The following is a 14,968-nucleotide window of genomic DNA, read 5'->3' as shown; positions in this document are numbered from 1 at the left end:
CACTGAGATCAGCCAGTTTTCACCTTCTTGGATGATGAAAGATAATGAACCCATAAGTTATACATTTCTTCCATCCAGCTGGCTCAGGTTTGCTTAAAACTGCTTTAAACTTCCAAGCCTGCCATCAGTTTGGCCCACCTCTTGGTCCTGTAACACCATCTGAGGCAACTGCAGGGTTTCCTGGATTATGAATTTAGTATTTTTATATAGCTGTACTGAATACAGGTATTTTTATCTTCAGCTTCTCATTTCATTTTTTCCAGACCAGAATATTTAAGTGACTCAGGTATCTTGGCACTACATTACCTTCCTTGGGCATAGTAAGAATTTCTCATCTTCCCATTTGCACTTCTTGCTATTTTGTCCTATGCATTCCATTTCCCTAGAGATGTTTAGTTTTCTTCCATTCTAAATACAAGACAAGAATTTCTTTTTCATTCATGGAAGAGCAGCATCTCAGACTTACTGTATACAATTGCTGTTTCTACTTTTTTTTTATCACTACTTTTTGATAACATTAGCGCCTGCAAAGAATAAGTCCTTCCCTGCTCTGCTTTCTTTCAGCTGTGTGGATTGTGAATATGTATGCTTACTAGGGACAGAAGCTGAAACTGATTTTTAAAAAAAAGGTATTTGAAAAAAATATTTGGGGGCAATGGGTATTTTAAAGACAGTTTGGGTTTTAAAGTTCTTTCACTCAAAGTACAAAGAAGAACTGTTTTATACAACTAAGTTCTGTTGCAATTTCCTTTAACAAAGAGATGCTGCTTAAACCACATATCAAATCTAGAGCCAGAGTTGACAGGTGAGAAAGTGAATAATTGATATACTGTGCAGTTTGAAGACTGAGTTATCAGTAAACTGTCTTCTTTAAGCCACTGGCATTACTTCAAATTTAAACTCTAATTTATACCCTGAGAAGTCTTCAGTGTCATTAATTGCATCCACTAAACAAAATTGAGAGTATAGCACATGAATTTGTAATAAAACTGAATATGGAGGGAATCCTCTGACATTTCACTAGCTTCCAACTGTTTTATGAGGGATGACTCCTAATTACTTGTACCAAAGGCTCAGTAACCATCAGCTACAGACGCAGAATATGTGAGATTTGTGTAGATTTCTGCTCAGGATAACGAAGAGGGGTGAGACATTTACTGTTGAATTTTGTCTGAGTTGACTCCAGTAGGGCATATTTCCTGTAGCCATAAGAAAATGACTTTGAATTAAGAATAAATTAGGCACTTTACTAAAATTACTTTGCAGTTTTATTAACTCTTGCTCTTGGATAAAAAACCCCAACCAACTCAACACTTCCACAAGTTTGGAATATATTCCCTGTTTTCATGCTCACGGTATTACCATACAGGACAGTTTTTGTACCAACTTTTTCTAGCTTTTCCCCTCAATGTTATTTTTCAGAAGTTTCTTTGCAGAATTTTGAAGAGAAAGATCTTCAATTTCACATGCGAAGAGTTAATTTTTTAACAAACAGAAAATACCTCAAAACTCTAAGGTTTCATTAGTCTTAAGGTCAAAAATCCACCAAATTTTGATGTCTTTTCCACTCCAAACTGTGTATCAGCTACAGTGAAGATGGACCACAATTGTATTCATATTTCAGCCAAGCTGGAGTGTTATTCATCAGAAAGGTTAATTCACCTATGGAGCATAAATTAGAAAATGCCCAAATCTCAGCTGTTTTCGGCTGTGAGTGAATTTAAAAGACACCTCATTAGAACACAACAGTGGCCCACACTTCTGGATGCATGCAGGCTCAGAAATGGATGGATTTTTTTGTTTTTTCGTGTTTAATAAATTAAGTCCACATAGAAGACATACCTTTAGGGTGTGCCAAGACCACCCAGCAAGGTGGTTACCACAGCAGAATTAGAACTTGGGAGTTCCTGGTTTATTGTCTTAAGTTAAAACCACTAAACTGAGCTTATTAAGGGGGAAAAAAAGTGGCCAGAAAGTAAACTTTTACAGCATGGTAGTAAAGTTAGAGCTTGTTAGAATGTTTGAGATTAATGGCAACAGGAGGATTTTTGTCAAAATCAGGATAACTTTGGGAAAAAGAAAATGTCTAATATAACTGCTTGCTCTGTTAAACTGCAGAAAACCCTAACACCATCTGCCCACATTTGCAAATATTTTTGAAGAAATTCCTACTGAGTTGACCAATGCTTACCTGGAGCTTCAATCTTTTTTACTTCATATTTTAAGCCAGTGTAAATTGAAGGACCGCTGGGAACTCTTCCTATACTTATTTTAAGCTGAGCTGATGTTTTTTTTTCCGTAGAGGAATCTAAAAGTGGTAAGTTAAAAAACCCCAGGTATTAATTTCACTTTTGTTAGTTTATTACAATAAGGTAACAGCAGCCTTCCAAAGCTTTAGGTTGTCAGCAGAATGTTTCTGCAAATACTGCAAGCCACTAACACTTCTGTTTTAAAGGATCACTCACTACTGTGTGAATAAACACTATGCAATAAACAATGTTGCTACATTTGTGATTTCCCTGAAGTTTGCCAAGTGCTGATGTCTTATATAATCTTATGCCTGAAGCTGAGTTAGTAGTATTGTAGCAGCCACTCTAACACTAGCTGTTGCAGAATCACAGAGCAGTAATATTTTCCCCCTCCATCACTTCACAGATGAAGGAGGGAGGAATAAAATTTTTGTTGACACCTAATAGAGCACACACAGCAAATGTTTACTCAGCTCTTCTGCTTTGAAGATATTGTCAAGCACTCTGCTGACAGCCATTACTGTTCCTGCTTGTTTAGACACAGCTCTGAAATGCAGAGATACGGAACATGAAAAGTATTAGACTTCAGTGATTTCACAGTGTGATGACAATGCTATATATTACAAATCCATTGCAAATCCAAGTCTAAGAGATATATAAGTATGGCAGTTTGGGAGGCAAAAAAGAACTTGAGACCCCAAGCTCTTCCTGAACTTGGAGCACTTGGAGAGCAAAAAGAAGTACTCACCTCCAGATGTTCACCGATCATGAAAACTCTCCTCTTTTTCTGGTTCTATGGGAGCATGGATGCAAAGGACCGCTGCATCCAGGGGATCAGCAGAAAGATTCTCTATGGCAATCTCACATTCTTGGTATAGAAAGAGGTCAACCAAACACCTGGACTCTGGTCAGTGATCATCAGTTCTCTTTCCTCCAAGTGAAGCCTGGAGTGATCACACATCCCACAGAACCACACGGGCTCAGCGGGTGGCTGAGCTACCAACAGCTGGTTCACTATTTGTTTGTCATATGAAGATGTGGCGTCAGAAACAGCTGTGTCACACACTTCTTGCAGAACATTCCCAATAAATGCTTCTGGTCCTCACCCCATAAATTCAATCTTACATAGTTCTGGGAATATAGCACACCCAGTGTTATCAAATACACAGGGAATGGACAGCCCCCTAACCAGAGGGTCTCTGGTGGGGCAGCCTCTGCTGATGCCAGCAAGCACTGTTAGGATTTTGCTCAACAGGCAAGGCTGTGCACATCCCCTCTAATTCCTCCTATGAGTTCTAGCAAACACACTATGTGGAACACCTGAAATGAGATTTTGCTGTATTGAAAGAAAAAGTCTATACTTCCTTCTATCACATCTGTTTCCTTCCAACAACTTGGAAATTAATCCTCTCTTCGTATTTAAAAGTTATTTCCTGTTGATAAATGTTGATCTAAGTTACATTTTTTGTAACTTAGGCTGTGGTTTAATACATGTGTTACTTACACAGAGCCTACTGATTTATTTAATATCTTCTCAAACCTATGAAGACACTAATGTTTATGAGAGGAAAGAAAAGAGTTCCAACAACTGCGCATGCTGAAGCGTAAGTTCAGCTGTTTAACAAACTAAAGGTATTTGTGCATTAACACCCCCACACTTTTTGTTTTAGAAAGATCCAACAAAACCAAATTTTTAAGTAGTTTCTTCTACTGCTTGTACTTATCCTTCCAATAGGCTTGCCACATAGCCAGGGGGCAGTCCTGCTTGGAGGGACAGCAATACCAAAGCTAAGCTGAATTCCCAGTACAGCTGCATCCTGTTTACATCGAGAAAAAGGAATATAAGAATTCACAACTAATGTGTGTTTGCATCTCAGCATTTCATGTTAAGGGTTCAGGCTGCATTATAAAGGCTTAAAATATCTTCTACGCAGGACTCAGCACTGGGAATCACTGCTGAAGACAATCAGACATTTCCTTGTGGGTATTTATAGCTTTCTCAGCTTTTACAATTTGGAGGAGTTTGGAGGAGTAAAGGATCAACATTTAACTTTACATGGTTAAGTGTCTCATGACTCACTTTCTAGCAATTCCTCTTTTTAAACTCATCTTCCTGATGAGCTAAAGCTTGATAATAGCCATGGAAAGATCAGCATGACACTCTATTAAAAACAATGAATAGTTTATTATCTGCTTTTGAACAATCATTAGTCTCTGCATTGTGTCTCATATTAAAATTTGTGATACCTCGCTGTCCTAGTGACAGAAATTTAAAGCCAAATAAAAAATGATGACATGTAAAAGAACTGGGAAATTTCTTTTAAGTACCGGCAATGATATGAATTCTCTGCAGCTGTGTCACTGACATAATATCTCTGGAAAAAGCAAAATATATAGCCAATTTAGAATAAGCAACATATTGCATAATCACACTCACAAAGCTGAAGCTGAAGTATTCCAGAGATTATAACTTGAGTCACAAAGAATCTCAGTGAAATCAGTTTTGAAGACTTTCCCGAAGGTTCAGTCTCCATACATTGCCTATGATCAGTTGAAAGTGTCATTTTTGCACAAAATTTTGCACTTCAGCTTCACAGTTTTCTCAGTGGTATAAAAAGAAAGTAGTAACTCATTTATGGGCAGCACAGTTTGGCTGAGGCAGGAACTAAACTATTTTTAGCTTTAGGACTGACTGGCTGCATGACTGTTGGGAAACCATTTAACCTCTTCCCTTTTCCCAAACTGCTCCAGTGTGTGGCCCCTGATTCTGTGAAATACTTAGTATGTGTGTGACAGTTCAATGTAGTGCAGTGATGCATATAGATGGCACTGTGTGTGACCATCTTGCACACAAAATCATCCCACATCATTCCCGGATGCAAAGTCCCATTAGTTTAAAATTCATATGCCTGATGTCCAAAGTCTATTCTGAAATGGCAGCATCTGAAGGAGCAATATTTCTTTTTGCTTTTAATGTCAAATAGTAAATGCAAATAATGTGAATAATGCAAGTATTGCAAATGCAAACAGTAATTACTAAAAGACATGCTCTACAGGTGAATTCTCATGTAGCTGGAAGGCATTAATTTCTTATTCCTCTCCTCCAGCTGGACCTCGCCTCTGCTATGAACTTACATTTTACTTGCATCATGTCTTTTAACACAGTGTTGTTAAATCAGGCTACACCATACACAAGCACCAAACACCACTACCAACATTTAACAGCGGAATTGAGGGAGGTTCAGACAGTGTTCCCCAGCTCACACAGCAATGCAGAGTAAAACCTTGGTACTTGAAGCCACAGTTCCTGAGCCAATATAACCTTGCTCTTTTTGTGGCTTTTGTGGTCCCTCCTCCAGAGCTTCCCTCTTTAGTTTTCAAAAGCCTGATTTTCACATAGTTATGTAGAAAACCATGACTGGTGATGAAAATTCACTGCATTGATCACAAAGCTGTGTCTGCCAGTAACAGAGGTCAGTGATAATGCCAAGTGTTGGCCCTGATGGAGCTCTCTACCATGTGCTCATGTGCTGTTCTTCAGAGTCATCTCAATTGCATCTCACAGTTCCTGAGCCCTAATACACAAAATACCCAGATTTTTTTCAGTCAGTGATTCCTAATATCCATGCCACAGTACAAGTGCTGAGAAAGAAAGTGAAAGATAAAAAACCCTCTAGAAGATATAAACTTAACAAACTACAGGAGGTTGATCTGTCCTGAAGTGAAATCAAACTGCAAGCTGGACACAGAGCTGGACAGAAGGCTGTCATCAAGGCCCCTCCTCCAAGCGCAAACACGATTATTGAGAAAACAGGCATCTAAAACCTTAATCAGGGACTAGCACATCGTACTTATTAAACACTTGTAACTACAAATCACAGGCCCATGGCTGGCCATACCTTTGTGCAAAAAGGCTGGAGTTTCCAGAAATAATGACCATGAAAGACTACAGTGTGTGTGTGGACAGTGCTTCCATGCATTTGCAGCAGACAGAAGATTACAAAAGGTGTGAGTTCCTTTCTATTATATTATATATATCTATTATACTATATCTTTTCCTTTTCATTACATATGATCAGTGTCTCCATCATTTAGCAAGAAAGAAGGGAAAAAAGCTTCTCTCCCAGAAGGTCTTGAGTTTTCCCATTCAAGAGCTGCAATGCGTCATTAACTTCTATGCAGAAAACATTGTTCACTCCAACCAGCAATTAGTGGCAACATTTCTATTCTGTGCTGTGATGAGATTTTTATGCTAATCATTACACAGCAGTAAATTAATCATTTGGGCACATTTAGATGGTATGTATATTTCATGAGACAGATATAGATATCAAGATCCGTTTGATATTTACTTATAGTAAATGGAAGTGTCTCAAATTGCTATGGGGGAAGCATACTAACTAAACATGCAGCCAAGGATTGGTAATGGAGCAGCAGAATCAGCACTGCTTCAACTCTCTCTTTGTTTTTAATTATTTTAAGAAACCTAAAAATCTTGTGAGAACATATAGAACAGAATCATTCAAAGAGACAGTGAAACGTCAGTATGGCCTTGGCACAATGAAGGACAAAAGCAAACCTACCTTGCAATTCTTCTTTTATTACTGGCAAAGTTACTTACATGACATTATGCAGTACTGAAAACAGACTTTTCATGAGAATTTGTACTATAGTCTAGTCAGGTAAATGAATTATGCATTGGCCTCGTCCCTCTGTAACTATGTCTGAAACCTTCGAGTTGTAGCTGAAAGGAAGACTACTCAGGGGCCTCCCTTCTCAGCAGATGCAAGAGATTTGTAATACCTTGAGGAAGATGATTATTTGAAATTTAAATTTTTGACATATATTTAAATGCTAGTGCTGATTTTTTCAGTGCTCAGCTCACAGATCTTAGCAGGCAAAAACCCAAATGTTTATTGGAGGGAAATTTACCCATGGTCCCTTTGACCTAGAACATCATTGAATTACTCATGATAAGCACAGATTTGTGGCAGGTGACCCTCACAATAATAGTAATATAAATAATGTCCTAAGCTACTACTTTCTCAATTAAAAGTTGAGAAAGACTCTCAAAGATAATGGTATGTCAGTGGAAGGCAAAGTTATGTTGGCTTACCCTGTGCTCTTGAATTGAAAATTGACCAGCTGATACATGTTTAATGGACACTAATTGGAAGAGCATAATTGCTACACTGAGCAGTTGTAAAGATAAGCTATTGCACAGATGGTACAAAATCCCACTGGGAAAGAAAAGAAATTTATTAGCATCTCCTCATTTATGGAAATTTTTGAGAGAGGTACATCTGAACAGGCAGATTATCAGAACAGTACTATGGACAGATGAACTTCTAGGTCTGAGAACTAATATAGATCAGAAAAAAAAAAGTGTGAATCAGAGACAATGTCTAATTTTAATGAAATCTGGTTTTACAAGAAAAAAAAAATCTGTGCTTTTCAATGTCAGAAATAAAATATTTTCATTTTAATTATTTCTAGAAAAATAAGATGGCAGTTCTGATTTTTGAACATTTTTTTTCTAAAACCAAAGTTACTCTCTAGAACTGGGTATCTGAGGTTGACATGAAGGTTAAATTTTCTTCAGGAGCATAATGGTCTTAATTTTTATGGTCTATCTTACATTGTTGTGCTGCTTTTGGCCTGGGAATAGTTAATTATCTTACTTAGGAGCTGACAAGCACATCTTGGCAGGTGCTGTGGTGCCATGTGCACACCTGTAGTGTTATTCTCCTCTGCAGAGGAGTATTCTTGACTCCAGAGATTTTCCGTTTGACATGAGGCAGTGGAGAAAAACACAAATAAACACCATTTCCAAGAGAGCATAGGTTAAGATTTGCAACAATATAACTTCACAGAACATCCTTCTGAATCTCTGACGTACAAAGCCTCATACCTTGAGGGAAAACAATATGGAACACAATTCAGGAAACAGTAACACTGTGTAAAGGACAAAAGGCTGGATTTGGAGACAGCTGAGGATATGTCAGTGGTGAGCACCACCAACTATGCTCTTGTCAAGCAAAAAAGAAACATAGGCATCACACCTTGAAAGCAGAGGAAATCTTTGCTAACTTTATTTCAATATTGTTTCTTTAAAAAGATAGAGCAGAGTACCTCCAGGCAGCTTTTATGCTCTTGAAATGATTTGGAGGGAATATTGAAATAGTTAGTAAATTTGATGGAAAACAGCTATTATCACAGTAAACAGATACCATGATTATGAATTCTATAAAAATGAATTGCTCATTATTCAGCTATTGCTCAACAGCAGAGGTGATTAACAGCACTAGGGACTGCCTGCTATTTGGTTTAATACTCCATGTTCGTAACATTAGTTGTTTGGTGCTGATTATATTGCAGCAGTTATTCACACCACTAAGTTTGCTTGTTGTAAAATTTAAAATCACAAACAAGGATCACATCACAAGGAAATGAGCAGAAATCATACACCTTAAAATATTCTCCAAGAACAGTTATATTTTCTCTACAGATATGCCTGAAACTCATCTGAATATTCATAATCTCAGTAAGGAAGAAAAAACCCAAACCAACAAACTATGTAAGAATCAAGTTCCCAGGTTAATCCTTCCATCAAAGTAAATATGTACCAGCATCCTCTAGTCTAGCTTCAGCAGGGGAGACCATCCCTGCAAGCAAGGGGCAGCTAGGAATGGCTTCAGGATTCTGAATCAAAATCTGCTCTTACACTTTGTTTGGAAATCAGCTGGCAAGTATTGAAGGTCACAAATCACAGCTGGGTGTTGTTTCTGAAACATGGCACTTCATAGAAAAACTGCCACATGAAATTCTCTGCCTGTCACTGTGGTGAGTCTTCCACAAGAAAGAAAAAGACACGCATGGCTTTCCATGAGGAGGTGCCCAAAAAAACACAGGAGAGCTGGGAGTCCTCTGATTGGCCTTCTATCCTCTGTGTCCTGGTTTACCTGAGTCTTAGGTGAACCTTTCATAAGTTCTAAAAGTGGACCTGAATGAAACTATTATGCTATTTTAGCATTTTGACTATTATTTGACCATTTTATCACATATTACCATTAAAACAGACAAAATTAATTTGTCCTATAACCTGAAAACTTCTAGAAACTATAGTATTACCTTCAAACAGTGAAAAGAAAGGGCTGTTTGGTTAATGGTACATAATTCCAATGCGTAGAATGAAAGACAGAAACAAAACCAGTAAACGTGTACACTAAATCAATACACTAATTATCCTGATGCAAAAAATTTATTTGATAAATTTTTCCTGCTGCACAGGATCACTGTGCATACAAATGGTTATTATACCATAGTCAGAGATATCTTCATCTGAAATTTAAGGAGTACTTAAAGGAAGACATTTTAAGTGAAAATCACAAATGGAAGAGATTAAAACAGCAAAAATAAGCAGGAATGTGTAAAAGAGTGTGTTTTGAGGAAAACAGATGTAATAATACAGCACAAAATCAAGGTTAACAGAATTTACTACAGCTGTAGTCTGCATGCATTAGTAGACTTACAATCTTTACTGAAGAACAGAAATCTTTCTTGCTGTTTTATTACCTTGGCAACATCTCCTCCATGTCAGCAATTACATAGGAGACAACAGTCCAAACAGCAGCACAGAGATTCATCTGGTTTGGATCCTGAACTGTCATCGTGTCCCCTTGAGAATGATGAAACCAGAAGTATTTATTGATGTCATTATGCAAGCTGGCACCTACAGAGAAAAATGGGCAAAGTTCCATTATAGGAATACAAATATTTAAAGAGGGATATAAACTTGAATCTGTTCCTGGGCTGTTTATGATTAAATCCACATGCAACTGTACAAAATTCATAATGTATTTGAAATATAATAACTGTACAGAGCCATACCATGTGCAGTTTGTAAGTTTTAGGTTAATTGACTCGAGTGAGCATGAGGCAGCAAAAATTCACACTGGGGAAAAGCCAACCTTCCCCTGGGAGACTCGTTTCCTCAGCAACAGTATGCATCCATTTTCTTCTGAAACTACCAGAGTTCAAGCAGGAAAATCCCTACAGTAACCCCACAGCAGCACTTCCCCTGTTCTCCAATGATGAATTACAACAGAGTTATGAATCCTTTCCTTGCTGTTATTTGTGGCGGGGAACACTTTAGAATTTGCTTCTGCTTTTGAGCCCCTGTACATCACAAGGATGTGCTGTTTCAGAACAAGTTCTCAGATAATCTGGGGTAACCCAGGTAGCTCAGGACTACATTCCTCTCGCAGTCAGGAGTCTTCATCAGCTGGGGCAGAAGCAAGTTAAGTGAAATCATGCTTTTTCCTCTTCAGGAAAAACTGATTCCCTCTGGGACCACACGGGCAGGGAAAGGACTACTTTTCCTGAAGGCAGGTGGGCTCAGGGAACACAAATAATGCTTGCAAGACATCACTCAAGGCAGACCAAAGCCAAGATGAGTTGGAGAAGCTGCCACCCAACTAGGAGCCACAGCAGAGATGGTGGCAGAGGATTGTAACCCTGGCTATTCTCTGCTCCAGTGCCCACTGACCCTCTCTAACCCCCTGTTGCCTTGAATTTCCTTCTTTCCCAGTTCATTGCCTCTGCCTCTCCTCCAGTTTTATCAGCCTCCATCAGCTTTGTTGTAATGTCACCAATCATTCCACCATGAACAGAATTCCATGTCAAATTTTGAAAATAAGTGAATTTGATATTTCCCCCACCACACTCATTCACTGCTTACAATTCCTTTGCCTTGATTTCTTTGTCCTGTTCCCTGACCAGGGCTAGGAGGTACACAGCTCCCAAGGAAGGACCCACTTAGCACAACAAGAGCCACTCCTTTCTTGGTCAACAAACCCAGAGAACTGGTGTGAATTCACGAGTAAGAGCTATGGGCTGCAGGCAGAAACACAGGCTGAGGAGACTCGTACCATGTCAAGTAAGAATGAAAAAACCCCAGGACTGTTTGATTATAAAGATGAAAAACATAAATTATTCATATATTTATTTACATGCAATGGAAATCAGTATCAGATGATGAGGGCTGTGATAAACTCATGTGTGCTCATAAAACTTACTGTTATGATTTTTCTTGGTTTTCCTGAGATGCCTGAAGCCCTTGAAAAGAATGAAAGCAAAATTTCCCACAGCATAGCTGTGCATTCCTAGAATACATATCTTTTGATCACTTGTACAGCCACTCAGAACAGAGCCCAGCTCTCCCTGTGGGTAACAGGCATGTTTCTGTTGCTGTATTGGGGACTGACTCGGATGGCTCACTTTACTGCTATTTTAGAGAGAAGGAATGGAAAGTTAACGCATTTTAATTCCACCCAAGGTGAAGATCCCTTCATAACAGAGATGATGAAGCAGAAAGACCAAATGCTATAGCATAAGGTTATACAGTATTGTGAGTGATTTTAAGAGGCTCTTCTTGTTCTTAAATGACCTGTTTGCTCCTGACTTGAAGCATTGCAGTCCCACAGAAGTCACCGGGCAGGTTACAGGTGCTGAATTATGTTCCAATAATTTTAAGATTAAATTTATGTAAAGTCAAATTAATTTTTAAAATTTTCTTCTGAATCCTTTTGAATATATGCAATCATAAAAGGATTGAACAATGATACATTCTTTAACTGATGGGCTTCTGCACTACAGGCTCATAACAAGTTAAGCTGTTGAGGCAAACCCACTACTGGTTTTGAACACTTTTGTAAGACTCAAGACAAAAATTGCCCAGATTTTGTCATAGAAATTTCACTAATCAGAGTAACTATGGATTTACAGAATAGCACTTTATCCTTGTGAATGGAACAAGAAGAAACACCCTTTGCTTTGTCATACTTAACTCTCTGAAACGCTGGAAAAGACTTTTTTTCTCTAAATTGATTTTATAAATCAGAAAATTATCAGATTTGACATCAATCAATTACTGTGCAAGAAAATCAGAATGTGTGAGTAGAGAAAATATCAGAAGGTTCTCAGACTGGCCATGCTGTCTCTTTCATGTTGTGGGCTAGCACTGAAGCCAGTGACCTGCTTCTTGAGAGACTATGGAAAAGACCCTAAGAAAACAGTTTCATCCTATGTAATTAGAAACAAAAATGAAAATCCATCTTCTTGTCTTTGAGCACAAGAACAGCTTACAGCTCAGCGCCACACGCAAACCTCTGGACATGAAGCACCCTGGGGCACAGATATGACTGCAAGCAATTTTCATTGCAAGGAAGTCTCCTGCTTCAAACTTGAGACGCCTCCATGTTGATGTCAGCTGCCTGCAGACACTTCTGCTGCCAGAGGTTGCCAGGCTGCAGTGAGACACTGAATGGTTCCCTTGCACCAGTAAATGCATCCAGGGCTGAGACCAGCCCTCACAGATGACCATGAAGAGGCAAGTTCTGCAGGGCCCTGCAGACTGCAGTCATGTTAGGTTACCTCAGTAAAGACCATGGGAACCTAAATCCCCTTTTCTAAAAATCTAACAGAAGAAACAATGCTGTGAGTGTAATTTGTTCTTGTTGTTGTTATGTAACATTTGTCTCAGGAACAACAGTCAGTAACAAATGGGGGTTATTTTTGCCAGCTATATAAGCTGGGAGTCAAATAAAACAGATAAGGAGCCATGAATCACAGACCTATAAATTATTCACCCATGTCCATGGTAGCCACCCAGAAAGGGGACAGCATACAGAATTAAAAGTCTGTAAGCTTTAATTAAGTACTTAAAACCCCTCAGCTGGGCCCTGTTATGTAGGTGTGTACCATGTATCTAATTCTGATTTCCAGGTGGAACCAATACTTGAACAAAAAACCAAGAGATGGGCTAGGTGCTACACTGTCACATTTTACGCACTTCGCTTTTTGTCCTGCATTTGCAGAGCAGTCATAAAGCAAAAAAAAAGGGATGTTTGTCAAACAATGCTCTTTAATTGTCATTTCTCAGTGTGTTCACTTTTACAGTGATGCAAGTCATATGAGGAACACTGCTGGCCAAAAAGGAAATCAGTGAGAAAGTGCTTCTATCTGGATATAATAGATGCTGTGGCATGAAAACAGGGAATGTTAAATATTGCTGCCAAAAATGCTGTACATATTACTTGAATGCATCAAAAATACTGGAAATTAAAAACTGGAGAAAATTAATCATTTCAATAAAATAATACAAAGATAATTCATAGTACCATTACAAGGTGTCAGAAAACCCTCTTTAGCACAGTTTAGTTACCTAATTTAATGCAGTTGTTACTGCATCAGCAGCTATCTAGTGCCATTGGTGATCCCCCAGGGTCAAACACTAGGACAAGCTGCCCAGAGAGGCTGCAGAGTCTCCACCCTTTGAGATATTCTACACCTGACAGAACATGGTCCTCAGCACCTGCTGCAGCTGACCCAGCTTGAGCAGGGGGGTTGGACTAGGCAAGCTCAAGGGGTGCCTGCCAAGCTCAGCCATTCTGTGGCACTCTAACCCATGGTGCCTTGGCTCTTCCAGACATCTTAGAATTAACACAACATAAAAAAATTCTTCAATTCAAGTTCATTAGTGTCTTGAACTCATTTCATGATTCTCTGCTATTTCATACTTGGTTTGATGCACTGCATAAGACAGGTAAAAGCAGCTGCTTTGGTAATTCATACAGACAATGTATTTTTAGTGATCAGCTGGGTAATAGTACCTTGGTGAAAATACACACACACATTGAGGAATTCTGAAAAAACAGCCCATCCCTTCTAGCTTCTGATCTCAGCATGAAATGCCCAATGCAAATACTCACTAGCTGATGATAAGGATATTGACTTGCCTTACAATGTGTTCATATCAAACACCTATTCTTCACACACTAATAAAACTGACACAAGGTTTTACTGCCAGGTTAAGAAGATGTTGCTATTGAGGTAAAAGGATGCATGAACCACAAAACAAATGATGAGCATGTCAACGATGACCACTGCTTCTTGTCACTCTGTCTACTGCCTTCATAAGCGCTGCTGTCATAAGTCATAATTAGAATTAAACTCTATTGCCAGATACTTAAGCACTCAAATTCTTGTCATTTGTGCAAACAATGACTGGAAAAGCAGATAATGATTATCAGAACGATTATAAAGGCAGTTTCCATAAAACACAAATATCTTCTAGGGGGAAAACACACAGTAACTTCAGAGTAATTTTACATTTTTTAAAATTTTGCATTACACTCCTCCTTACATTTTCTTCCCTTTCTTTTTATACCCCAAATAGCATTCAATTGCCAAAGGAAGTCAAATGTGAGTCATGGAGTCAGTACATGCTTGCTATGGAGCCCTATCAATAGCTTCCCCGTTGTCTTTGCTTTCAAGTAAACTTCACAGCTATGCCATGCCTCTTTCAGATACAATGGGAAAATCCCCACTGTTTCTATAACCTTGCTTTGGTGTCCTGGATCTTCAATATTACAGCTAGATCTCTGGGACACTGACCTCTGCATGTACGTTGCCTTATACAGTGAAGTGATACGCTAATGATTTATAAAAAAGCGTGTAACTTTTCCAGGTCTCATTTTATAGTAGTCCCTAGAGGTCCTGACAGAATTGCCACTCCATTATTTTACACAGTATATGTACACCTCTCCAAAGAGAAAAGACTCCAGCTCAAAAAAACATACACTCTAAACAGACAAGAGGGACTGAAGGATGAAAGGGGCATGTAGAGATGAAATGACACATTCATTTTCTCAGAGCAG

General features: G+C 38.6%; 1 protein-coding gene across 1 annotated transcript in view; it reads right to left on the bottom strand.

Annotated features, from left to right (window-relative positions):
* Positions 1 to 8,318: 8,318 nt before the first annotated feature.
* The window catches only part of CPQ (carboxypeptidase Q), a 149,024-nt gene continuing 142,374 nt past the window's right edge, over positions 8,319 to 14,968 (bottom strand). The window contains exon 8 of the mRNA XM_039549698.1: positions 8,319 to 9,981. Coding sequence (XP_039405632.1) covers positions 9,821 to 9,981 — 161 coding nt within the window. The 3' untranslated portion in view covers positions 8,319 to 9,820. The remainder of the gene's footprint in view (positions 9,982 to 14,968) is intronic.

The sequence above is a fragment of the Corvus cornix genome, chromosome 2, assembly GCF_000738735.6.
Source record: "Corvus cornix cornix isolate S_Up_H32 chromosome 2, ASM73873v5, whole genome shotgun sequence".
NCBI classification, from domain to species: domain Eukaryota; kingdom Metazoa; phylum Chordata; class Aves; order Passeriformes; family Corvidae; genus Corvus; species Corvus cornix.
The sequence above is the reverse complement of the archived record's forward strand: the minus strand, read 5'-3'. Positions and strand labels throughout refer to the sequence as shown.